Source organism: Colletotrichum scovillei (genome assembly GCF_011075155.1).
Source record: "Colletotrichum scovillei strain TJNH1 chromosome Unknown Contig00006, whole genome shotgun sequence".
Classification (NCBI taxonomy): domain Eukaryota; kingdom Fungi; phylum Ascomycota; class Sordariomycetes; order Glomerellales; family Glomerellaceae; genus Colletotrichum; species Colletotrichum scovillei.
Window position 1 is genome coordinate 524,787 of NW_023336264.1, and position 24,324 is coordinate 549,110.

Genomic DNA, 24,324 nt, shown 5'->3' on the forward strand with positions numbered 1-24,324 from the left:
AGATCTGGACTAGAGGTCTTGGAAGGCTTGGAGGCGGAATGCTCCGTGGGAGGTTCCGGTTCGGTGTGATTAGAGCTGGTACAGAAGTATTGAGGCTTTCCTCGGTGAATCTGCATTATGAGGTGAGTAAGGGAAGACAACTATAACAAGGCGCCATGATCTTAATCTTTCTTCGGTATCATCGGTCAGCAGCTTGGCATGTGTCTTGCCAGGACGGTAGAAGTCTTTACCGCTAGCATCAAGCTAGCCACCACATGCACTTTTTGTGGGCAGCTATTCCTATGAAGGACATTACCCGCGCACTTGTTAACTCTTTCTACAATTTAACAAGTGGAAAATTACAGTAATCGCTCATGATGCATAGGTGTCTCCTAGAGATGGGAGTGTGGTGGTAAAATATCATCATTGAAACGCTACGCTCAAATGAATGCTAACCTTGCCAAGATTACTACCCTCTTGTTGGCATCTTGCCCCCTTCTGCAAGCCTTTCCTTATACGCTCGCGAAATCAACTCACGCATCATCTCGATCGGAGGTTTGCGTGCAGTAAAGAGCTCAAATTGTCTCTTACCCTGCTCCGGCAGAACACTTAGGCCGTCGACGGCGATCCACCCTTGGTCGCTCATGCTGCGGATCTGCTTCAGGAGAGGTGTTTCCAGAGGCGTATACGATAGCTGCGAATGTATGTTAGCAGTGTCACCTCGTTTGATCCGTTTACGTATATCGAGCTTACCTCAATGGCTACTCCGCCTGTAGGACTAGCCAGCCACCCCGGAGGCAGACTCGTATCAGCCGATGACTCCCCGTCGACCTCGCGCGCAGAGATACACGATACCACAATGGTGGGAAAGTCAGCGTCATCTGGCCACTTATCATCTTTGGATTCTAGAACACGAATCGTGGGGCTGTTTGGAGCTGCATCAACTTTCGGCGAGACGTTGACTTCCGTCGGCGTCGATGCCCCGTCGCTCGTGAATCGGTACCCATTAAAGTGCCTCACAACCTCTTCAGCCGTCCTCGTCGTTCGATTGTGTATAAGCACGGTGCGGACACCGAGCCTCAGAAGCCCGTATATCGCTGCACGAGCCATACCTCCCGCACCCACAACTAGCGCTGTTGTCCTCCTCTTGACGCCGTTGATGGGTGATAAGTTATGCCGGATGCATGTGTGTATCCCGATCCAGTCCGTGTTATCGCCATACAGAGCAACGACCGGACCGGCTCTGTTGCGATCAAGCAGAGACTCAATGTTCCGCGAGCGCAGCGGCACCAGCGTGTTGACGGCGCCAATGGCTCGAGCTTCTGGGCTCGTGAAGTCGACAATGGCAAAGACCTCCTTCTTGAAGGGGGCCGTGATACTCGCGCCCCCAAAGTTTTCGTCGGAGATGAGCTTGCGTAGGTAGTTTAGGGTAGGCTGCTGAAAGATCTTGTACTCGTGCGGCATGCCGCAGAATTTGAAGGCGGGGTTATGCATGCACGGCGATAAACTCGTGGATGCATTGGTGCCATAGATACCAAAGTACATGGGGTCTAGAAGGAAGGAAGAGTAGAGTGCCTTTTGCGCCTCGCGAATCGTCAAGAGGCAATGAGGCGAGCCGCCTGGAGCTAGTCTCCGGAGCAGGTTCATGGTGACCGGCGTGAAAGTTGGGTTCATGAAGCAGGACATGCGGCCCAGGCGGCCCGTGTTGTACGCTATCAGCGGAATCGTGACGTCTCTGGGCTTGCCGGCGCCGTGCTTGAAGTGCTGGATCTCGAAGTTGTCCTTGGTTGACTTTGCCTCGCGACATATGCGGACGACGTCGCAACCCAGGTCCTCGGCCAGCCTCATCTTGTCCTCCAGGCCTGGGTTCCGCCAGCCGCTTGGAGAGAGGGAGTTGCAGGTGTAGTGGGCGATGATCTTTGTTGTTCCTTTGCTTGCGACTAGATCTCGGATGATGTTCTCGTCGCAGCGGAGATCTACGCAGAGGTACTCTGGAGCGAGACGGAGGCCGTGGTTCAGGACGTCAAGGTAGTATGCGGAGGCGTGTTCTGGCGAGAAGCCGCTCATTATGCCAGTAGATGAGGATTCCAGTTCGAAATTGAGGATGATAGGGAGACGAGTGAATCTCCTGACGGCATAGAGCAAGCGACAGACGCGATTCGCAGTTGCATCATCAAACTCGGTCGACGTTGCCTGTAGTTCCCTCACAGGGATGACTAGTTCCGCAACATCGGCTGTTGTCGTGATATTTCGAAGTTCCGGCCCGGCGGTCTCTACCAATGACATTGGCAAGTTGAGAGAATATGTGTATGGCCGGCGCTCCAGTGGTAATGAAGCAGATCCTTCGGTGGCACGATACCGTTCCGAGCCCTGCCTATCGCTTTCCATGATGCTGTCAATGAGTCCGAGAAAGTCGTACTCCACCCGCTTTAACGCAAGAGACCTTGGTGACTGGTGGCCGGGTATGGTGGCGAGCTCGCCTGAGGCCTTTCCTAGGGTATCTGAAATGTTATAAAACTCAAAGTTGGATATCGATCGGTGTGTTGGACCACTAAGTTGAAAGAGTCGTGTGATGGCATCAGTATCCCATACCTTGAGATGCTCCTTCACGTCTTCCGCATCTCTCAGGACATAGATGATAGGATGCGTCTGCCCATATTCCGCAAGCCACGCCTGCCCCGTCTCTTCCACAGCTCCTGGCCCACACGCAATAATAGACTTTGTCGGATTCTCGAATAGCATGGAATGCAGAAGCTTTAGCTCTTCCCTTCGATACTCAGCCGTACCGTGCTGTGTCTTGTAACTGGCGCGTGAGAGGCCCGTCATCTGGAAGAATTGCTGGTCGGCGTCGAGTAAGCGGAACCCTAAAGCGCTGGCCGCGATCACGGCGAGAGTCGAGCGGCCTGTGCCTCGGATCCCGACGAGCACGATGGAGGCGTCGGGGGCGTAGCTACGTCGGCCGGGGGTGAAGCCGTGCCATGATGGGTGTGGCGGTGACTGTTGGCCAAAGGACTTGATTGAGTTGACGGCTGGCCCGACCAGCGGTAAAGTCGGCATCATGTCAGGGGCCGCCTTTTCTTTGGTAACAGGGAGAAGAGTTCTTTCGACGTTGAATCTGTTCTATATATTGGGCGAGGGTGACAGCGCCTCTGATTTGGAGAACCTGGGGAAGACGACGCCTGGCATGGACCACGTTTGGATGGGATTCTGGATGTATCCACATCCCTCTGGCTTCGCCTACTTATTCCAACAGCTCGAATAGACATGAACCAAGTAAATATGTGTGGGGTAATAACTGGTCCCTCAGATAATCGCAATTCCGACATAGAATGCGGCCAGTGTTGAAGGGAGCCGAAGGAGTGGTTTACCCCGGAGTCGGGGCCCCGGAGATTTCTTCACGAGGCGGGGCCCACAACGTGGCGGCCGGGAAAGGGCTTACCCGGTCGCCACGGATCCCTGCGCGTCAACCCTGTGAGCACGCCGCTTACTACTTCTTGTGTACCCTCAACTCTCACGAATCACACGTCTACAGCTGTGGCAACCATTCCCATATTTTCTCCCAGAGAGGTGAATATGCTCGATCCAAAGTCATTAGAGGATTCGTTCTCCGAGATTTGTTCTTCGCGTGACTGGAAGGCCTTGTGGTAAAAGATCTAGACCAGTAATTAGAGTGGGCTTGAAGATTGATCTAGCTTTAGTTTCTCTCAAGTCTACGCAGTAAATGGATACTTGAATATTCTCAACTCCAACAACTCCTGTATCTAGACATTACACAATTGCTCATTGCTAATGAAAATGACGGCATTCCATGCTTGTTTTACACATTGTGTGATCACCGCTTTGATCTCAACAGCCTCTTGGTTCACTTCCGCTTGACCCCTTGCCCCTTGGGCACCCTAACGAGCCAGTAGAGACCACACGCTGCAACGACATTGAACACAATATACACCCACAAAAGCCCAAAGTTCCTCCATCTATCGTTGTAGTTGATCTCGAAAGTCGCAAGATAATCGTCTGTAGTGTTCATACGACAGTACCCACAAGTCTCCCTCGCCGCAGCATCCACCAAATACCCGCCGGCGCGCTCAACAAAGGGGCCGAGAAACTCAGCGCACGTCATGTTCGTCGGCACCGGAACGGACACAATCTCCTTTGCCGTGCAAACGACCTTGGAGCCATGCAGACAAGTTGACAATGCACCGCTCACCAGGTACGTCATGGGACTGATCCAGTACATGAAGTCGCTCCATATGGCGGGTAGGTCGGCGCGAATGACGCCCACGCCGCAAAATGACATGCAGAGGATGGCAAACAAGCTGGCTGGGATACTGGCTAGGTCTGCCGTCTCAATTGCAGCGATAGCGAGCTGGGAAAATGTGCTAACCCAAAGAAAGAACATCCAGATGAAGAGGAAGACGGTTAAACCACGGATCGTGACGTCGTCGGGGGTGGTGTTGCGGTAGAATTTGGCTGGGTAGTACCAACAGAAGAAGAAGATGACGGCGGCGATAGTGTTCCAGATCATTTCAATCGCAATGTTGGAAAGGAAGTATGCTACAGATTGGTTAGCTTTGTCAATCCAGAACCCCCGCGGTACGGTTTCTTACTCGTCCATCGATACACGCGAGATGGTCTCTCTCGTACTTCGTAAAGAGCTCTCTGTGGAATGAACATGGGCATGATCTGCTTGCTGAACTCGTTGACAGTCGTGAGGCACATGAAGAAGGCGTAAAGCTGGTTCTGCAAGCCTTGCAAGCTATTGTCCGACTTGAACGTGAATCCAATATAGAGAGCCTGATGGTATTGGTTAGTACAGGAGGTGAGGTATGCGGCATGAGGAACCACCAAGAGGAGCATCTTACCAGAAGAATAGTCAAAGTAAGCTTTGACCAGATGTACACAGGAGACCTCCAAAAGTGCTTTGCTGTACGGACAAAGACATGTTTGAACTGAGTCCAGAACGACGAGGCAAACTCCTGGTCGGCGACATCATCATCCCCGGCTCCCTCCATGGGCTTGCCTTGGGCCTGCTGACGCAAAATTCCAAGCTCATTCTTCACCTCACGATACTCTGGGGATGAACGCCAAATCTCATACCAATTCGGTCCGTCCTCGGAAAGCGTGGTGGCCTTCAGCATCCACTCTGCGGGGTTGGCATCGGAAGGGCATGGTGATGCGCCGTTGCGTTCGAGGTACTCAATCATCGTCTTGGCGTTCTTGCCAATATCTGCGCACGTAAGCCAAGAGCACGTCGGAGGAGAGAGGAATGAGAACGGCGACAACTCACCCCCAAAATAGACAGTCTTCCCCCCACGTTGCAGTAAAAGCAGCCTGTCAAAACGAGCAAAAAGTATGGCAGACGGCTGGTGGATAGTACACAGAATCGCCTGGCCGCTCTTTGCAAGTTTCTCAATCAAGTCGCAAATCGCCCAAGACGTCTGAGAATCAAGCCCCGAAGTGGGTTCATCCAGAAAGACCAGCAACTGCGGCCTAGCAGCGAGCTCAACTCCGATCGTCAACCGTTTACGCTGTTCAACGTTGAGTCCTTGTCCAGGGACTCCAATCACTGCATCTACGAAGTCGCTCATATCGAGCAGCGAAACCACATCGTCAATGTACGCCAACTTGGCCTCGCGAGGGGTCTCGGCACTTTGCCGCAGCAACGCACTAAACTCGAGGGCCTCCCGAACGGTCATGGTGTCCAAGTGGACGTCTTGTTGCTGAACGTACCCGACGCGATTAGGGAACGATCGGTCCGTTGCTTGGCCGTTGACCATGGTGTCGCCGGATATCACGCCCATGGTGATTCGAGCAGCAAGAGCGTCGAGTAGGGTTGTTTTACCGGCACCAGAAGCGCCCTGTTTGAAAGTTAGAGATGGAACAGGGGATATGTAAGCTAAAACACATACCATGAGAGCTGTGATAACACCTGGTTGCACCCAGCCGTCCACGAAGTCCAAGATGCGCCGGTCCTGGTCTTTGATCTTGACATCGTAGCAGATGTCCTCCCAGTGGAAGATTGGCTTACCACACTCACTCGGTCTCGGTCTTTTCTCCAACATCTCATCTGTCGGCATGGCAGAGACTTTCTCGGTTAGAGTCATGTTGCGGGACTGACTCTCTTCGTCGGCTAGGGCTTTCTTGTCTATCGCGGGAGGTACTTTGCCACGTCGGAAGACAAGAACTTCGCCTTCGTTTTTGGGCGGCTTGGCGTACTCGGCAGTGATGATATATGTGATGAAGAACACCACGACGTATGCACAAAGAATGCCGACGTTCCTTGAACAGGTCAGATGAATTCCCAAAACACTCGATTATGACCACAGACTCACCTCCACTTGTTATCGTTAAAGTACCCAAAAGATTGCTCGATATACCGGTCGCCATCTATCATATCTGAGCCCGGTACGGCGCCCACCACAGCGCAGGTACGACCAGATATAGAGAGATCATCATAGCCCGGGCCAGACGGCACGAGCCCAGCGCATAGGAACTGGCGACCATGGAACTCATTGGCCATGAGCGCCTCGAACGCATAAGAGAGCGGGTTGACGTAGCCCATCCAGCGCGACCACCCCTGCATGTAGGCTGTTGGTACTGTGAAGCCGGCATACATCATTACGCCGATGGTGACGAGAGTGACGGGGACCATGGCTTGATGAGAGGTGCGTGCGAGGGATGCCATGGTGCGATAGATGCCCGACATGGCGAGGAGCACCAGAAAGGAGACAAGGCAGAAGAAAAAGAAGGGCCCCGGCTCGCGGTTCAAGTTTGCCATGAAGTAGAGTATCGAGTTGAACGTGAAGACGTTGGTGATCTTGTATGGTAACTCGGTGATGTAGCTCGAGATGGCTTCCGCGGACTGGTGGTAGAGGGCGTATCGATTGTGCTTCTCGATGACGGGTCTTTGAGTGTATAATGTGAGGACCTAGATCATTGTGAGTTTTAAGTTTACGAGTCACCACCTATCTGACAATTACTCAGGGAAAGATGTGTACTGACCTCCATTTCACTAGCAAAAGCATTGAACAACAGAGCAAAGAAGATGAGCCCACCACGATAGTAAAACGTCCCCGAGTCCTGCCTCAAGTTGAAAAACATGCTCCCGAGCACGAATCCAACAATGATGTTGAACACCAGAGAAGACAGCGTGAACTCGGGATCGGCAACCAGACGCTTCCACCCGCGCCAAAGGCATAGCTTGACTTGACTCGGATATGTAATCATGTAAGGCGACTTGAGTCGTTGCCATGAACTTCTCTCAGCTTTGATGCTGTTCTGGAACGCCTCGAGGCGGTCCTTTGAGGAGTGATTGCTATCGTAAGCTGCGATGTCTGCCATGAGGCTTGCGTGCTGTTTGGATGCTTTCCATCTGGCGGCGAACTCTTCAGGAGTTCGAGGGGCGAGGTGTTCGTGTCCTGGTCGGATCTTTCTTTCGTTCGGAGATGTCATCGACGTAAGGAAGTCTGGAACAGTTTGTCGGTCGGGACCTGTAATGTTTCCACGTCAGAACAAACCATCAGATAGAAATAGCAGCGGGTAGACACTCACACTGAAAGCCAAGCTCCTCAAAGTACCGCTTCGCTTCACCAATCTTGCCGAAGAAGATCTGCCTCCCCTCATACACCACCGTCACCTTGTCAAATAGCTACCCAAAATGTCAACAAAAGCTCTCCCATAAATTCTCACGACCATCCAAAGGACCAGAACCACACTTACATCATACGCAGACTGCGGCGCCTGATAGATCGCCACGACAGACGCAACCCCCAATAAATCACTCTGCGTCCTCAAATTCCGACAAAACGCAATCGCGTTCCCGCTATCCAGTCCGCGCGTGCTATTATCCCAGCACTGGAACTTGGCCCCCGTCAGCGCCGCCTCGACGATACTCACGCGCTTGCGCTCGCCGCCCGAGACCCCGCGCACGTAGTCGTCGCCGACTTTGGTGTTGACGGTGTGCGTGATGCCAAAGGCCGCCATCATCACATCGCGCATGATGCGCGCGAACTGTGGCCCCGTGAGGTTTCCGGGTACGCGGGAGGGAATTCGCGCGCGGGCGGCGAATTCGAGGGTGTCGCCTACGGATAGGGGCGCTAGGTGGACGTCTACTTCGGCGTTGTAGAGGACATCGCCGCGGAACCAGTCGTGCATGCGCTTTGGTTCGATTCCTGGTAATCTGTTAGCCACGATGCTGCTGGGTTCTCCACGAATTGAGAGGTTGTCTTACCCCTGAAGTTCATATACGAGTCCTGGGCGACTGTCAACCCTTCAGTCTGACCAGCCAACGTCTTGAGAAGAGTAGAGCACCCTGATCCAGGCGGTCCAAGCACGAGTAGCATCTCACCAGGCTCAACAAGGCCCTCAAAATCTCGCAGAATATCGATCCGTCTTGTCGACCTCCCCGTGGCAAGGCCAATAAGATCAGATACCATACTCAACGCAATATTGCCCGTGCTTTTCTGGTACTGTGTCCCAGAGCTATACCCAAAGACATTAAGGTCTCGAAATGCGACGCCCGCGCTCCTGTTGGGTGCTGAGCTGGGATCTGATTCGAAGAGGTGAATGAAGGCCTGCGTCCATGCTACGCTGTCAAAATTTGAAGAATTTGGGTCAAGGTAGCTGTTCTTGGGTGGGTTCAAGACATCGTAGTGCGCGTCGGCATCGTGGATGTGTGATGCGTTTGTGACTTGGCGTGCTAGTTGCTCGATTTCTCTTTGCGTGTCGTCGGCTGCTGTCGATGATGAAGATCCTGAGAAAAGATCGGTCGACACCATCTCGATGCCGGCCTCATCGCCTGTTGTCATGGTCTAAGCAGCTGTCGACAGGCTCTATTGTGGCATATAGTCCGTAATAAAGTTTGGTGTCAAGTGGTATCAGATGATGAGGTTGCAGTGAACGGATATCAGATGAACCATCGACTTACAGTTACATGTATTCTTCTATCTATCTTTTAGGCAAATCTTCAATACGCAAAAGGCATCATACCAACAACTCGGATCGCAGCCTGTGTAAGTGCGGACGCCCGCGGCCATCCGCATTGCGCCTCATGTGGAGAAGTAGTCTGGGACTGCTGGTACGGGCGGCCGGCCGCTTCGTAATGTTCATATTGCCCACTCTCCGTACGAATATTCGCCAAGCCGTATTTATCTGGGTCAGTCATTACTGATCACTATGAAATTGTGGTTGTGTGTCGAGAACCCATGCCGCTCGGGCTGCCGCGGGTGCCCGAAAGGACGCTGCACAATTAAAAACGGGGCATTGATCCCCGTGCGAGAGAGGATCACCAGGCGGTTGTCTAATCTCGCATCCCCGACGGGAGGTTCCCCTTCTCTCTAGCAGGGTACCTGCTTAAGCATGTCTGAAGATATGGATACCTTTTAGATCTCGGGGCTGGACTGCTCGGATCCGTAGATGGCCGACTCTAGGGTAGTGCCAACTGCCAAAGTGAAGGTGGTAGTGGTAGCCACCAGTTGGTATAATAGAACTTCAGTTAGGCCGCCTCGAGAGCCTACATTACTCATTCCTTGCGAGTTCATGGAATACAAGAGGGGCCACGTTCAAACCGACGGGACGGAGTTCATGTCGATCGCCTGGTGCCGAGATCGATGTGCCCCATATTTCCGGCGTCGATGCCGCTCGGCCCCGGCCCTCGTCACGGAAAGCCACCTTCTGCCACCTAACTCACTCAACCTGGAGGACTTGATGATGTAAACTTCCATCCTTCCAAGTATTCGACTCTTCGTTCTTTGACATCTATCTAATGACTAAGGAACTCTAGGAAACATCCTCCACCCCAAACCCAACTCCCCTCTCCATCCTTCAACTACACTCAATCCGTCAATTCTTATAGCAACATGATAGCGTAGCAACATACGTCTTGACCATAACAGTATTCCGTCACATTCATAAACCATCAAAAATCGTTTCAAGCATCACACATCCTCCACGACCACCACCTCTACCAACCCTCACTCCTGCCCAGCCCACCTCTCCGCAACCCTAGACGTAAAAAACACCCCCGCCGCAAGAATCGTGAACCCCGGCGCGAAAAGCAACAAAATCCCCACCACAACCATATTCGCAAAGAACTCTGACGTCCCAAACGCCGGGGCGCGGCCGATGAACCCCGGGCCCATGGTGTGGACAGTCACCGTCGGACCGGCGGCCTGTGTCTGTGTCTGTGTCTGCTTCTGCTGTTCATCCACCGGCGATGCTCGGTGGCTCTCCTTCGTCTGACTCTGGATCTGGCCTAGAGCGTGAAAGATGTCTGATGCGAGGGGTACATGTTCCTCGTCGATCGTGACGCCCGAGAGCCAGGCGTGGATGTTTTCGTGGGGGTCTGTTGATCTTTTTGGCGGAGGCGGAGGTGGACGACGGGGTTGAGGGTTGGATTTCGGCTTGACGGGTCGTGTATGTTGGTTCATGGGCTTACCGTCTTCTCCATAGATGAGGGAGCGGCCATGTCCGTCTGTTATCCAATAAGTCTTGAAACTCAATGTGACTTCAGGAGGAAGTTTGTTTAGCTTACCAAAATGATCTGCCCAATTCATGGCGTTTGAAGAAGCGTAGGCGCGCTGATTGTTTCTGACCTAGTGGGAGTGATATCCTGAAGCCGTAGTACCAGAATGAGGGGCAATTGAGCTTTCGTCTTTCGGTTTGTAAGTGGATCACAACGAGCGCTTACACCTAGAAGGCGAAAGTTGTTATTATCGTCAAGAACGGCTTATGGATGGAGTCGCAGAGATAGACTATCCAAAATGCATACTGATTATTTGTTTGACACGTGCGTTGTCGGGGAGAATGGAGTCAACACTTAAGTGGTGATGGACACTGGAATGCTTCATTTCACAAATATGGCTGCCCTTGATTGTGGCTTCATTCCATTACACCTCTTATCTAGAACTAGTCTGTGATAAGGCAGGTATACCCTCGGCGTATTTGCGTCTCACGTATTTTGGGGGTGTTCACTCTTCTTCCCAGTATGGTTTCAAGCAAAGCAGTATCGTCAGGGGTAGACTGGGCACATCGTTGCTGATGGGAGGACGGCAGTCATCAATAGCCAGCCGTCTGACATTCGTTGCAACAGCTCTGAGATCATTGTTCGCCAGGATTAGGACTAGGATCAAATTCACAAGACTCCAGCTGACGAGAACAGTATGGCATCGGAAACGAGCGTAAGCGATTAAAAGGTCCTTGTATTCCCATCCGGCCTTGAGTACTGTATGCAAACATTAATCTCGTCAATCCACCCCTGCCATACTGCCCGTAATCTACAGTCCTTCCCCTCATGTTCATGTAGACTGCGTCCCGAGTCAAGTGGCCTAGAAGCCTCATGACGGGTTCCTGCAAGGCGCGCGGTTAAGGCGCCCGCATACCGATCGGTGACACTGCAAGCACCCCCATCAGGGATGTTGCAGCGGGACACACTTGTCTTTTCTGAAGCAAAAAAGTTGTCATCTCGAATTTGAGTTATTCTTTTGTGCCCAGTGTAGTAAAAAAAAGATTTCGTCGTCGTCCATCATCCCGTTTCCCATTCCGGGTTTGCCCAAGTCACAAAAAGAACACCGTGCTTGCAGCGCGATCGAAACGTCCTCGATTGAGGACACCAGCCCGCAGAAAGGAAGAAAATCTTAAACGCCATCTCCAACCATTTGTTTCCCTCCCAGCCGTCCCTATTGCCCGTGAGAATAGAGACAAAGGGAAAGAAAACGTCGTCGTCTTCGCAGTTCATACAGTAAAAGGAAAAGGTAGTAGGTACATAGGGAAAGAAAAAGCGACTTGGTAAAGGTCGGTGGAAAACGAATGACCGCTTTCAATGCAAGAAACGCCCTAAGTATGCGCAACGCCAACGTTGAAGTGCTTGTCTAGAGAATGAGCCAAGATATGCCCAGCTGCAAACGACGCGGTCAATGACGGGGAGTCGGCTCGGGTTGCCAGCCGTTGATGTAAGCCATGAGACCCATGCCAAGGATGACCACGCCAAGCATGGAAGCATAGGGAACACCGGCCATCATGGCCTGGTCCTTTGCCAGCTTGCCTGGAGGTATGGAAAGTGGCGTAATGGTGTTGGCTCGCGACAACGTGGGCTTGTCGCCAAAGTCATCCGCGGGTGACTCTGCCTGCGTGGGAGCTGGCGTCGGATCACCGGATCCATTGGCCTGAACAACTGAAGTTGTCTTGTCGGCAGGTCCTTCGCTCCGGCCGCGTCGTCCTCGGGAAAGAGAACGATTCTTCTCCGCAGCAGCTGCGTTTTGCCTAGCCTCCTCGTCTCTGCGAATCTGGGCAACCATCTCGGCCAAGGTTTGACGATCGGCGTCGCGCTCCGTCTCAGCCTTCTCGCATCTATGCTTCCAAGCCTCCATCTGCTGCTTCAGGTCCGTCACTTCTGACATCATTGTGTCGAGCTTGACCTGGAAACGTGCAGCAATATCCTCAGCGCTCTCTGGCGCAGGCTCCTTGGAGAGCGGTTCGGCATCTGTCATCTCGATATCCTGGGTGTCGGCGGTATCGCGAGGTGGTTCAAAAGCCTCCTCAAGGAGAGCCTCGGTATCGTGTTCCTTGGGCGCGCCATTGGTTTCCTTCAAGGCACTGTCCTCAAGGATCTTTGCCATATCCTCGGCTAGCTCGCGTGCCTCCCGTTCCTTTCGGAGCATGTCTTCCAAATCCTTAATACGGGCCGTTTGGGTGTCCATCTCCTTCTTTGCGTTATTCAAAGCTTCGGTCAACTGAATGATCTGATGCAAATTGTCTCGTCCAACGGGCGAGGTGGTGCTATTAGTCTTCGGTCGCTCAGTGGTACCTCGTTTCAGTGAAGGCACATCGGGCTTCTCAGGCAGCGGCTGCTGAGGAGGTGGGGCAGGAGGATCGGAAAATCTGGTCTTCGCATCGGTACGGAAAGGTAGAGCGTTGCCATTGGGAAGCTGCTTCGGAGGTTCGGGGGCTTCCGGCTTCTCTAGATCCTTTACATCATCTTTGCTCAAGAGAGCGTGGACGAATTGGCCCGTCCGGGAGAGGTCTTGAGACTGCAATCGAGCATTGCGCATCTCGTTCTACGACCTGGTTAGCTCCAATCAATATGTCTAGGGGGTCGAATACTCACGTGAAGTCTCTTGACGATATGCTCCGTGGTAATGGGCGTTAACAAAAATCCACGGGCTGCTCCACCATTGGGTGCCATGCCAGCCATATTCTGGGGTGCCATCATGCGGCCATTGCTTGCCATTGATGCGTTGCTTCCAGTCCTGCCACGGTAGGGCATCGGGCTTGGCGCCGGCATCATCATGCCACCATTCGCGGGGTCCAAATCGCCAAAATTCATGTCCATAACGTTACTTGAGGGGCTCATGAAGCCAGCGTGTTCAACCTTGGCGGCAACCTTGTGGTGGACGACGGTCTTCTGATCCTCGCTCACAATGTCGATTCCCAACTCTAAATGATCTCCCGTCTGTAGCTCGTGCGGTTCGGATTCGCGATTCTCCTGGGAGAGACGCGTGCCGTTGACAAAGGTTCCGTTGGACGATTTGACGTCGCGGATGTATATCTTGCCGGTGCGATCTGCCCATATCTCAGCATGCTGCCTTGATAGCACTTTACTATCAAAGTAGCCGTTGGTGGCAGTCGGGATCGTCTTCTGATTGGTTTGGCGACCAATACGGAGGCTTTCTGGGTAGAATGGTACCGAGATGGTTTTGCGTTCAAAGGTACCATTGAGCGACAAAAGATAGAGCACAGGCTGCCCGCTAGGCATCGGGTCACCCATAGGTCTTGCCCCGAGTCCCTGCTGCGATATCATTTGCGGTTGGCCTGGAGCCGTCTGCAGCGACGAACCGCCGTTGATGCCGTTGATGGCGTTTCGCATAATAGGTCTGCCGAACTCGGCTTGACCTTCTGGCTTGCCTGGCGGCCATGGTCCTTTGGGTTGTGGCCGCTTTCTCGAGGCGGTGCTGGACCAACTCATATCAGAGTTTGTAGACGCCGGGGTGCCATTTGGTTGCGAGCCATTGGTGGCAACAGTGGTAGTAGATGAGTTGGAGGAGGTAGATGAGACCGAGGAGGAAGAGTTGCTCCGCTGCAGCGTCTTCCGAGGTGCGGCGAACATGCCTCTGACGTCTTCTGGGTTCATCGAATTCAGACTTTGGCCGCCATTAACATTCCATCCCGGTCGATTGAGTTGCTGGAAGCTGGGCGGGCTCGCGACGGCAGTCATGGGGAAGTCGTCGTTTGATTCAGGTAAGGATCGTAGGACACTGCAAGTCGTGAGAAGAACGATCAGGTGATGACAGCTCGTAGGGTATCGATATTGATGGGTGGTCTGGTCTAGGTGACGTCGGGGGCTCCTTCTTTGACCATTCGTAAAGCAGCCCGGAGGGTATCGTAAAGATCAGTCGCCGAAAGATAACGCGGATATGTCAGATGGAATCGATGGGGGTTCGCTGCGGAGGGTAGAAAGCAATGAGGCTGAGCTGGCAGGTTAAAAAAATAAGTCAGCGATGATGTCGCGGCAAGGATAGGGGTGGGCAGCCAATTGGCGCGACCCAGAAAGGGCCTGGGACGGGACGGGGGGTCGCAGAAAACCGGGCCAAAAAGGATCAGACAGGCAGGAGAGACATACCAGCAATGTCGAGGACGTGGGCAAAGAGACGGTTTTCTTTGAGCACCACGGTCGACGATGGGCTCAAGCGGAAGCGTCGTCGGCGGATCGGGTGGTCTCCGTGGGTAGGTGAGGTTGAATCTAGGATTTGGGCAGAGAGAACAGAACGTGTCGCCCCGTCTCGCTAAGCGCTTAGCGTAAGTGCGTGAGGTGAGCGCTGGCGCTGGGGGAGAGCCTATGGTGCCAGTGGTGGGCGGGCCAAACAGCGTTCGGAAACACGCGCCGGAGCCGACTTGGAAGTCTGGGAGTCTGGGACATGGGCGGTCGGAAACAGCAGGGCCTCCCTCAAAGGCTCAGCGTCAGCGTCAGCGGGTGGGAGACCGAGGGACCGGAAAATTCTCAGTCCACCACAGTTGGTTCGGTTACTGTTCAGCGTGAGGGTTCAGTTCACTTCAGCTGAGCACAGGCCCCCAAAGCTTGGGTGTTTGACTGGACTTTTCCACCATGGGCCAGCTAGGATGTGATCTTCATATGAACAAGATCATACGTTAGCAAAGAAAGAGGGAAGATGTGTGGTAGTGACAAAAAAAAAAAAAGAGAGAGAGGAAGAAAGCAGGAAAAAAAACAGAACTGGTGCTCATCCGGGTGAAGGCGGTCTGCCCGTCTGGTCACTGTGCTGTCATCGCCTCCAGTCCAGCTGGCTGCTGTTCTTGCCTTAGCTGTAGGGATCCACCCTCACCTGCCCTCCGTCACATTCCATTTGTGGTGGTCGCCTGCGCTGTTCGAAGACTCGGGGAAAGACACGTGACATGCTCCCAAGCCAGATGTGTGGGTGCCTCACAAAGAAAGGCCATACAACCAATCAGACGACCAGGCTGACAGAAACGGGTCTAAGGCGGTCCAGTGAAGTGGCCTGTGCTCCAGGTGACCGTGACATCGCTGCTCTTTCCTTTCCCTCGAACCTCCTCCAGGCAGGCTCGAACCTCAAAAGGTGGGGCTAGCCACTTCAGTCTTTTTGCCGAATAACTGCCGTCCCCCGGATTCGATTCGTCCAAAGCTCCAGTGGCACCCGGCTCGGAAAGGCTGACCTTCGGCCACTTGGATTGGGTGCAGCAAATTGGAAGAGCTCCTCCCAGCCCACAGTCGCAAACATCACCGATTCCCATCGCACGACTGACTATACAGTAGCTATTGAGCACCACAAGGAGCTCGATTCACAATCCGATACCCAACCCACAGTCTTCTCTGTTGTACAGATTCTCTCCTCAATATGCCTCCCGTTCCTGCGCAACATGGCGGTGCCATGGGCCCTGGAATCGCCGACAAGAGTACGATCCTCCTCTTACAACCTCTACAAGAGCTTCTAGCTAACTCTTCGCAGTGAAGATGGGTGCCCTCATGGGCGGAAGTACGTCTAGACCGGCCCATCAGCCCTTTTTATCTTGCCGCTGACCATTCTATAGCTGTTGGATCCGTCATGGGCTTCGTGTTCGGTGTGTAACAAACTCTCCCTACTTCTCTCGCATCGCATCAACTAAACAGCTACCCCTCCGCAGGCTCCGTTAACATCATGCGCTACGGTGCCGGCCCCAACGGCATCATGAGAACCCTAGGACAATACATGCTTGGTTCAGGAGCAACTTTCGGGTAGGCAAAGCCAGGTTTGGCCTTGATCCACATAACGACTAACAACCTCGCAGCTTCTTCATGTCCATCGGCAGTGTCATCCGTTCCGATGCTTCTCCCATTGCCGAGGAGGCTTTCCGAAGGGCCAACCGAAGACCCATCATCATGTACGGCCCCGGCTCCGATTACGCGAAGCGCCAGCAATAAGCTGAAGGAGACACAATTCGAAATACCCTGTACATCATCATGTAGGAGACTAGGAGGCTGTTGCAAAAGGACGGCACGATGCCACAACACCGGCATCAAATGGATATCTGTATAATACTTAGGTGTTGGGCATATCACGACTGCATGATAAAAGTTATTGCATCTTACAGGCGAGTCTTTGCTTCGCCCAAGCCAAGTCTCGGTGCTGCTGCCGCTTCTCTTACCTATTGACGACACTAGCCCGCATCAATCGGGTTCCTGAAAGGAGAGAACTTAAGCACAGCGGTGTTCAGATGCCTGAAGTCATTGACACAGGTCACAACGGTGTCTTGCCGTCAAGCGGGACCGGCCGGCGCCAGGAGGCCGAATTGCGGTGGCCTGGCTTCGTTCATACGGCCTGTACCTCTTTCGATGCAGCTGGCCAAGCCGACTTAATGTGGACTTAACAGTATGCAGGCTTCCAACATGTATGCATATGTACACAACCGTCGCCTTACAGACGGACCGATATTCGAAAATCGACCAGTGTCACTTTATTTCGCCATGCCTGCGGAGTTCCGCAAGACAGTTGCTTACTCATCGTGCATACATATTTGATGACCAGCGTCGTATCGTCCTGGCTTCATTGCATGGCCTAGCCTGCTCGACGCAGTGATACGCGTTGAATCAGCTATGTCTTGGTCTAGCGTTCGTGCAAAGTGGCGCTGGTTTCGGGATCATATGGATCTGCGGGCAAAGAGACCATGGAAAGCTGTTGATTATTGATCACAATTAGCTATCCAATAAACGCAAGCTCTGTTTGGTGAGCGTTCGTGGTTCCTAGTTCGCAGTCTAACGGATGCATATAACTTCACACCCCCTACTCACTGATGTCTTCTTGTCTATAAACATTCCCTTCGTCCACTCCATCTCTAGCCCGACCATGCGCGCGAAACTTTGTCCTCACTGGGGAAGCATTTGGATGAGCCTTGCTGTAACTACCATGGCGGATACCTATGATTACATGTGAGTGACAGCTGTGAGGTCTAACAAGCTCAAATTCATGATTCTAACGTGGTATTAGCATCGTTGGCGGAGGCACCGCTGGACTGACGGTTGCAGCTCGCCTCAGCGAGAACCCTCAAGTGACGGTCCTCGTCTTGGAAGCTGGTGCGGATCGTTCCACCGATCTCAACGTCTTGGCTCCCGGGCTGTTTCCCGCCATGTACGGCAACGCCGACTACGACTGGGACTACAAAACAGTTCCCCAGGTACCCATTTACCTTGAGTTTGATCCTCACCCTGACTGAACGTAGCAAGCTGACACGTCCAGACATCGGCCAATGACAAAGTTGTCGCCCATATCCGCGGAAAGCAACTGGGCGGCTCCAGCGCTATGAACTTCATGTTCTGGACGCACCCTTCCCAGCGAGATATAGACAACTGGGGCGCTTTGGGAAATGATGGCTGGTCATGGAAGGCGCTGGCCCCTTATTTCAAGAAGTCAGAATCGTTTGTGGCACCATCGAGCCAGCAGACGAGCGATCTATTGCTCGACTACGTTGATCCTAGCGTTCATGGCACCACCGGACCCATAGCCAATGAGTTCCCTCAACTCTACAGCCACTTTCTCAAAGCCTGGCCGCGAACTCTTGAGAAGCTTGGGCTCGGTGTCGACGGCGATCCTCGTAATGGCGTGGCTTTGGGAGGCTATGTCAACCTGCTCAACATTGATAAGGGCACGAGAAGTTACGCTGCGAACGCTTATCTTGGCCCAGCACGTCGACGGGCCAATTTGAAAGTGCTTACGGGTGCTTTGGTGACCAAGATTATACTGTACAAGACTCGTGATGGAGTCTTGGTCAAAGGAGTTAAGTGGTCACAGGATGGATTGGAGAAAGAAGCGACCGTGGAGAAGGAGGTGATCCTCGCCGCTGGTTCAATTGCCTCGCCACAGCTTCTCGAGGTCTCTGGCGTGGGAGACAAGAAACTCCTGGGAAGCCACGGCATCGAGGTATTCGTTGACAACCCTAACGTCGGCGAGAATCTACAGGATCACATCTATGTTCCTCTTGGGTAAGTTTTCAAACCTCAAGTATCCGGAACTATTATGGGCCAATACGATGACTGATCATCGCTCCAGATTTGCGGTGAAGCCCGACCTACCTACCAACGAGGACTACGCCAACGCAACCTACTTCCAAGAACAGCTCGACCTATACCTTCAAAACAAGACCGGGCGTCTGTCCTCTGCCGGTGCCAGCTCTGCACTCTTATCCTTGAAGCAGATCGCCTCTACTCTGGACTTGTCTCTACCCTCGCCGAAGACCAACCTCCCCGGCCTGGCCGAGCAACACGCCATCACCTTCCGAGACCTCAAATCCGAAGCAATTGCCCAGGAGCTAACGATTGAGGGCGGCATTTCACCCCAGTACTCCGCTGATACGACCAAGCTCTTCTCGGCGGGGTCACCGGGCAACTTCCTCTCCATCCTAGGCGTCCTGGAGCACCCCTTCTCGAGAGGCTCCATCCACCTCCGGTCCGCCGACCCAGCCGTTCACCCCATCATCGATCCACGCTACCTCTCCCATCCGCTCGACATACAGCTCTTGAAGGCAATTACACTTCATCTACAGACTGTCGCGCGTACACAACCGCTGAGCGACCTGCTTCAGGGTGATGGGACAGTATTCCAGCCTGGGTACCATGAACTAACAATAGAGAACGTAGAGGCATGCATCAGGAGCAGTATGCAGAGTGAATACCACCCCTGCGGTACCTGCGCCATGCTGCCTAGGTCAAAAGGTGGTGTGGTCGACGAGAGGTTCAGGGTATACGGGGTTAAGGGGCTGCGGGTGGTTGACGCCAGTATCTTCCCGTTGATTCCGAGGGCCAACATACAGTCTCTCGTCTATGCGGTGGCGGAGCGGGCAGCTGATTTCATCAAAGAGGATGCCCTCTGAGGTGCATTATCTAAAGTATTCTATCTCGCTACCATCGTATATACACATTACATCAGTCCATTACATCCCATTCGGAAACAGATATCCATCTAGAAGCTCAAAGCGAACATTGTCAAAGCAACCGCGGCGAAGACACCAGCCGGGCCAGTGACGCTTCCACCGCTGACGGCAGTCGGCGTAGCGGTCGGGCTCGAAGTACCGTTCGTAGAAGTGGCATTCGCTTTCAGACTCGCGACGCCAAAGGTAAGCTGCTCCGGGTTCGTACCGTTCCACACGGTGTAGTATCCCTTCAGCAACGGGCTGCCCAGAACCCAGATGGACGCCAGTTCGCTAATGGGCTGCACGGGGTTCAGGAAGATAGTCTGGCAGATGCCGCTGTGGCCAGGGTACTCGCCCAGATTGAAGGCGCCCTTGGGGACCGTCATGTTGACCAGGTTGTCGCCGACACCGAGGGTGAAGGTCAGCTCCGGGTCGAGCTTCTCAACCACATCGCAGGGAGCGCCCCAGACACCGAGCTCGTCGATCTGGGTGATGTCGGAGCTGATGGCGGCGTAAATGTCCTTGGCGGTCTGGTAATCCGGCGTCTGGAGAAACGCGGTGCCGGTATCGACGTTAGAGACGCCGACGGGGAAAGCTTCGCCCGAGGCGTTGGAGTTCGAGACAGTCTTGCCGTTGACGTAGAAGGCGGGCTGGTCGATAAACCAGCTCCCGCCAAGGTAGGACACCGTCATGTTGAAGTCAACGTTGGCAATCTCGCCCTCGTAGTAGTCCTTGTTCACGCCGCCTAGCGTGAGCTCGCCCGGGGCGCTGCCCTCGCCGGAGTTGAGGAAGAAGGAGAAGAGGGGCTCCGGGACGCCGCCGTTCTGTGCGAGGGTCCAGAACCAGGTGGAGAAGGAGGTATTTGTCTCGGCGGAGAAGTGGGAGAAGCCGGGGGGTCCGAGGCCGAAGATGCCGTCAATGTTGGGCATCTCGTTAAAGGCCTCGGCGTAGGTGTCGCAGAGGAGCCAGGTCTGGTTCGCGACGGTGAGGTTGCCGACGGTGACGGCGTCGGTTACGACGGTGCCGGATGCGGCTTGCGGGACGGCGTAGGGGACGGACTTGCCGCCTGTGCCGAAGGCGGTTGTGACATTGTAGCCGGGCTGGGCGGAGAAGGTTGTGGAGGAGGAGGCGTTGAATTCTTTGGCGACGAGGCAGTTCGTGCAGGCTGTTGAGGGGAGGATCAGGTCCGTTGAGCCGGTGTCGAAGGTGACGATACTAACAGTTGAGAGTGTTAGTCTACCTGCCCCGTTTAATGTCCCGGGAGACTGAGAAAGACAGCCACGCGTGGGTTACAAGACTTACTGCTTCTGAGGCGGGGTGCCGACGTCGACTTCACCAATCCATTGGAGGTCAAAGTTCTCGAACCAGTTGGTCAAGGAGACTGAGCCGGTGGCCGCGCGCTTGCTGAGAGCCTTTGTCTTTGAGAGATTGGTACGGCGGCTGTGGAGCTTGATGTTCACCGGGTCGGCGGCCGCGGAGTGGCTTAGGGCAAGAAGGGCGACGGCCCCGGAGACTGTCTCGAATCTCATGATGGTGCTTTGGGTTAACGAGCTCAATGAATGGTGTAATTACTATTAGAAAGGTGGGAAGAGAGGATGAGAGACGTGATGCTGAAGGAAATGGAGTGGTGATCCCTTGTCTCGACAAGAGCCCGACATTCTCGACTTATATATCATACGTCGGGTGAAGTTGGCCAGGCACGCGTCGGAAGCGTCAAACGCAGCTTACATCGTTTGTGGATGCTGATCCTCCAGGCAACCTTTCTTGCAAGGGCCACGGCAACGCGGATGCTACAGAGCGTGAGGGCATCTCGAAACAACCTCCAAGAAAATCTCAGCCATGTCGACGTTTTTGGGACTTTGGTCGTCGAGAGACAATTAGCCCCAGGACCTCGTCATCTCACTAGCGAGAAAGCAGAATAGCCTAATGCAGCCCTCATCAATGATCCAGGTCCTGACTCTAAAGCTGTTGGTTAGAGTATACCAAAGTCCCGTTCCCACAGCAGAGGCGGCCGACCGATACCCACATGCCGCTTACGCCTGAGCTTTTGGTCCACGTTTAAGGTCGCAATCGCAGGTGTTTTTGTTGAGTAGCGTGGCATTACCTTGAAAATGGCGGAGCCGGGCTGTGGAGGGAAGACGGCGCTCTTTTTAGGTGAGATGGCTGTAGCCTGCGTATGGGACAGGGCTGAGCCCATGCCGGCAGGGATCTGAGTAGGGACCTACCAAAGCGGTTAGATCCCTACGAGCTTCGGACTCCTCGCATTGAGCTCTCTGAGCCAATGACCTGCTACTCGGGAAGATGAAGAAGAGGTGAGATGTTGGAGATGGGGGTGGGTCGGTACCCTCTATTTCGAAGAACTTTGGGAGACTAGGATCTCACAGCACGGGAAGAGCTACATGGTGCCTTTTGATTTTGGGGGCGGCTTGTCTTAGCACAATGCGGTATTGCGGCACGACTATGACCTGTGCCTTGCGATCCGATGTCTGGGCTCTCAAATGACTTCGTGACGATGATAAGCTGACATTGTGACAAATTGAGGTTGGGATTTGGCCCTGTCAATATGCACATTTCGTGTGGCTGAACATAACGTGGTGGCAGGCGTAGATCAAGAGCACGACCCCGTTAGCAGTAGTTCTTCTCGCCGATGAATCATAAGATGAAGATGGATTTCGGCTTAGACTGTTGCCATAAATCTTTGCCATTATGAGTCGTTTGCAGTTTTGCCCGAGAATGATACCGCGACTAGCTGTTTGGTTGAGGGTCGCATTTTCGTCGGAACTTAGCTTTTTCCAGTTTTATTAACCTTTTAAGTCGACTACAGCCGGGAACCGTCACAAACGAGGAAGGAGATCACTAGACAACTATCGACTTCTATCTCGTCACTGTAGGTCTCGTTCACCGGATGATCAGCTGCAAAGTGAAAAACAATATTGAATATAGCTCCAACTATTCATATATAGCAAATCTTTACATTTCGTCATAGCCGAACAGCAGAGAGAAGAGAAACGGAAGTGGAAAGCTATGGATGAGGAAAAGTTTACCCAGACGATCTGAGGATGCCTGCCGCAACTATAAAGGTCAAGAACAAAGGCAGCGATTGACCGATATGTAAGGGGCAACTGCTGGGGCCCTCTCAACCGCTGGAACGAGTAGTGCGCAGACATCCTAGCTGAGACGATACAACTCCGCCGGGACAACAGCGAACAACAGGCAGAGAAGAGCTAGGTACTACATATATACAGAGGGGCACGTGATAAAAAAGGGCGTATCATAAAGAAAGCGCTTTGACAAACACATCGCAAAGCAGCAGAAATAGCAGCGGAGTCTCGTTAGTTACTTTAGAAGATCGCGAAATGGGCCCAGAATAGACAGTATTAGCCCCAACTATTACGCCAGATTTAGAAAGACCTAACACGTCTCATATCGTCGCAGCTCTCCCTCTCTCTCACACACACAAAAAGCAGCACTCTTTAAGGGGACTTTCTTCCCCCCGCTACCAGAGGCAAATGTCAAAGACATCGATAACGCATGGTACAACAACCAGATCGGCCTTCCGCCAGTATCGGAAAGCGAAGTAGAGGACGCTATCCAGGAAGCAGCACCGCTACGTGTCTGGAAACCAGATCTTTGATTCACTGCAGATTGCTTGTGTTCCGTAAGGCGAAGAAGCTGATACTCGGAAAGAACCCTGGGATCGCCCATCCTGCTAGCTCAGGCGCTTGTCGTACTGCGTTTCGAGGGTCCCAATGCAGGTCCGGTTACAGAAAGTCAGGCACAGATCCGCGTCGGCCACCGATTTCCCTCGTGCATGCAGCATAGTGTTATACATATCTTAGTGTTTTGTTAGGTATGCGTGTTGTGACGGTTGGGGATAAGCCTTGACTGAGACATAGCATAACTGCAACAGGACGCACCTGCAGCAGAACACAACTGCAATATAACACAATCACAACATATCGAATGTTGAAGGTAACGAACGTTGGGGGACTAACAAGCAACGCAACGACTCTCCTCAAGGCGTAGTCGTTTGCAGCTTTCGAGCGCATCAAGCGACAGCAAAAATAAGAAAAGCTCAGGAATCTCCCCAACATGATTTCGGAGGCAAACCATAAGATGGGCACAAGAGACAACATTCTCTATCTGCCATTACCTCTCATGGCAACGCCCAACCGCTCGCTCCCTGGCCGGGCTGAACATGAGTGCCTTTCGTTCTCTAGTGGAGTGGGTCCGCAGTCACATCCTACTTAACACCATTATTTAGCTCGAGCTATCCTGGGGTAAGTATTGCCCCTTCTTTTCCTTGTATTGCTAATACAAGTAGTAGACTGGCCGTAGGTTATCTAAGAATTCATGATACGAGATGCGGTATAAAGTGATTTAGCCTATCCCATTTACCGATTCTATGTAATTCGAGGCTCTAGTGTCAGAGTTTTAGGAGAAGGTTTACATGGGTTTCGACTACCGGTTACTCTCCTAGGAAGCATAGGACAATTTAGAAGCAGAGCGACGCGCAAAGCAAGCCGAAGTCAATGCAAGGCAGGCTAAGGTTGACTGATTGGCTAAGAGTATGTGTCACGTAACAGGGAATTGAATCACAATCCACAAAGTGCCCGTCACATGCTGTATCACGTTTATATCACTTACATCCTGTATGTGGACTTTTCTCTCTTGTCTATTTCCACTTCGATAGGTTAAGCTACTTTACCACACTCCGTATGCCCATTGCTGTGTGCCATAACTCGTGACACTATGCGTTCTACCGAGGAGGCCCACCACGACGCCGTCGGCTTTCTATATAGCGTTTGCTGAGCGATAATGGTGAGCACTGCTCGCAAGGCCTGGGTTCAGACGCCTACTGAGTGGCAAAGACCGGCGAAGGACCGCACAGTGAAAATTTGGCCCTTGAGGCATCCGCTGCATGGCCGGGGTAGCTGG

General features: G+C 53.1%; 7 protein-coding genes across 7 annotated transcripts; 2 read left to right on the forward strand and 5 right to left on the reverse strand.

Moving 5' to 3' along the window:
• Positions 1 to 448: 448 nt before the first annotated feature.
• Positions 449 to 3,039, reverse strand: HER10_EVM0001857 (uncharacterized protein; the record flags this gene model as incomplete). The annotated part of the gene is made up of 3 exons (XM_035471592.1): positions 449 to 673; positions 733 to 1,004; positions 1,053 to 3,039. 3 exons carry the CDS (start codon positions 3,037 to 3,039, stop codon positions 449 to 451), a joined length of 2,484 nt encoding a protein of 827 aa, XP_035332214.1.
• An 802-nt stretch (positions 3,040 to 3,841) lies between these two features.
• On the reverse strand, positions 3,842 to 8,888 carry HER10_EVM0012585 (ABC-2 type transporter; the record flags this gene model as incomplete). Its single annotated transcript, XM_035481978.1, has 10 exons — positions 8,210 to 8,888; positions 7,699 to 8,150; positions 7,531 to 7,627; positions 6,982 to 7,469; positions 6,312 to 6,907; positions 5,889 to 6,258; positions 5,267 to 5,837; positions 4,842 to 5,206; positions 4,587 to 4,773; positions 3,842 to 4,533 (listed from the first exon to the last, which is right to left on the reverse strand). The coding sequence occupies exons 1-10, from the start codon at positions 8,784 to 8,786 to the stop codon at positions 3,842 to 3,844; spliced, it is 4,395 nt and encodes a 1,464-aa protein (XP_035333526.1). The 5' UTR covers positions 8,787 to 8,888.
• Positions 8,889 to 9,778: 890 nt separating this feature from the next.
• HER10_EVM0007992 (uncharacterized protein) lies at positions 9,779 to 10,764 on the reverse strand. Its single transcript, XM_035477530.1, has 2 exons — positions 10,511 to 10,764; positions 9,779 to 10,450 (listed from the first exon to the last, which is right to left on the reverse strand). The coding sequence occupies exons 1-2, from the start codon at positions 10,530 to 10,532 to the stop codon at positions 9,951 to 9,953; spliced, it is 522 nt and encodes a 173-aa protein (XP_035332950.1). The 5' UTR covers positions 10,533 to 10,764; the 3' UTR covers positions 9,779 to 9,950.
• A 416-nt stretch (positions 10,765 to 11,180) lies between these two features.
• On the reverse strand, positions 11,181 to 15,162 carry HER10_EVM0009599 (FHA domain-containing protein). Its single transcript, XM_035479084.1, has 2 exons — positions 13,082 to 15,162; positions 11,181 to 13,031 (listed from the first exon to the last, which is right to left on the reverse strand). Exons 1-2 carry the CDS (start codon positions 14,186 to 14,188, stop codon positions 11,889 to 11,891), a joined length of 2,250 nt encoding a protein of 749 aa, XP_035333130.1. The 5' UTR covers positions 14,189 to 15,162; the 3' UTR covers positions 11,181 to 11,888.
• A 388-nt stretch (positions 15,163 to 15,550) lies between these two features.
• HER10_EVM0012385 (uncharacterized protein) lies at positions 15,551 to 16,956 on the forward strand. Its single transcript, XM_035481781.1, has 5 exons — positions 15,551 to 15,900; positions 15,954 to 15,980; positions 16,036 to 16,065; positions 16,129 to 16,219; positions 16,273 to 16,956. Exons 1-5 carry the CDS (start codon positions 15,843 to 15,845, stop codon positions 16,403 to 16,405), a joined length of 339 nt encoding a protein of 112 aa, XP_035333502.1. The 5' UTR covers positions 15,551 to 15,842; the 3' UTR covers positions 16,406 to 16,956.
• A 355-nt stretch (positions 16,957 to 17,311) lies between these two features.
• Positions 17,312 to 19,347, forward strand: HER10_EVM0010178 (GMC oxidoreductase; the record flags this gene model as incomplete). The annotated part of the gene is made up of 4 exons (XM_035479646.1): positions 17,312 to 17,410; positions 17,469 to 17,655; positions 17,718 to 18,460; positions 18,528 to 19,347. Exons 1-4 carry the CDS (start codon positions 17,328 to 17,330, stop codon positions 19,345 to 19,347), a joined length of 1,833 nt encoding a protein of 610 aa, XP_035333208.1. The 5' UTR covers positions 17,312 to 17,327.
• An 89-nt stretch (positions 19,348 to 19,436) lies between these two features.
• Positions 19,437 to 21,119, reverse strand: HER10_EVM0012503 (uncharacterized protein; the record flags this gene model as incomplete). Its single annotated transcript, XM_035481897.1, has 2 exons — positions 20,689 to 21,119; positions 19,437 to 20,601 (listed from the first exon to the last, which is right to left on the reverse strand). Exons 1-2 carry the CDS (start codon positions 20,913 to 20,915, stop codon positions 19,437 to 19,439), a joined length of 1,392 nt encoding a protein of 463 aa, XP_035333515.1. The 5' UTR covers positions 20,916 to 21,119.
• Positions 21,120 to 24,324: the final 3,205 nt, after the last annotated feature.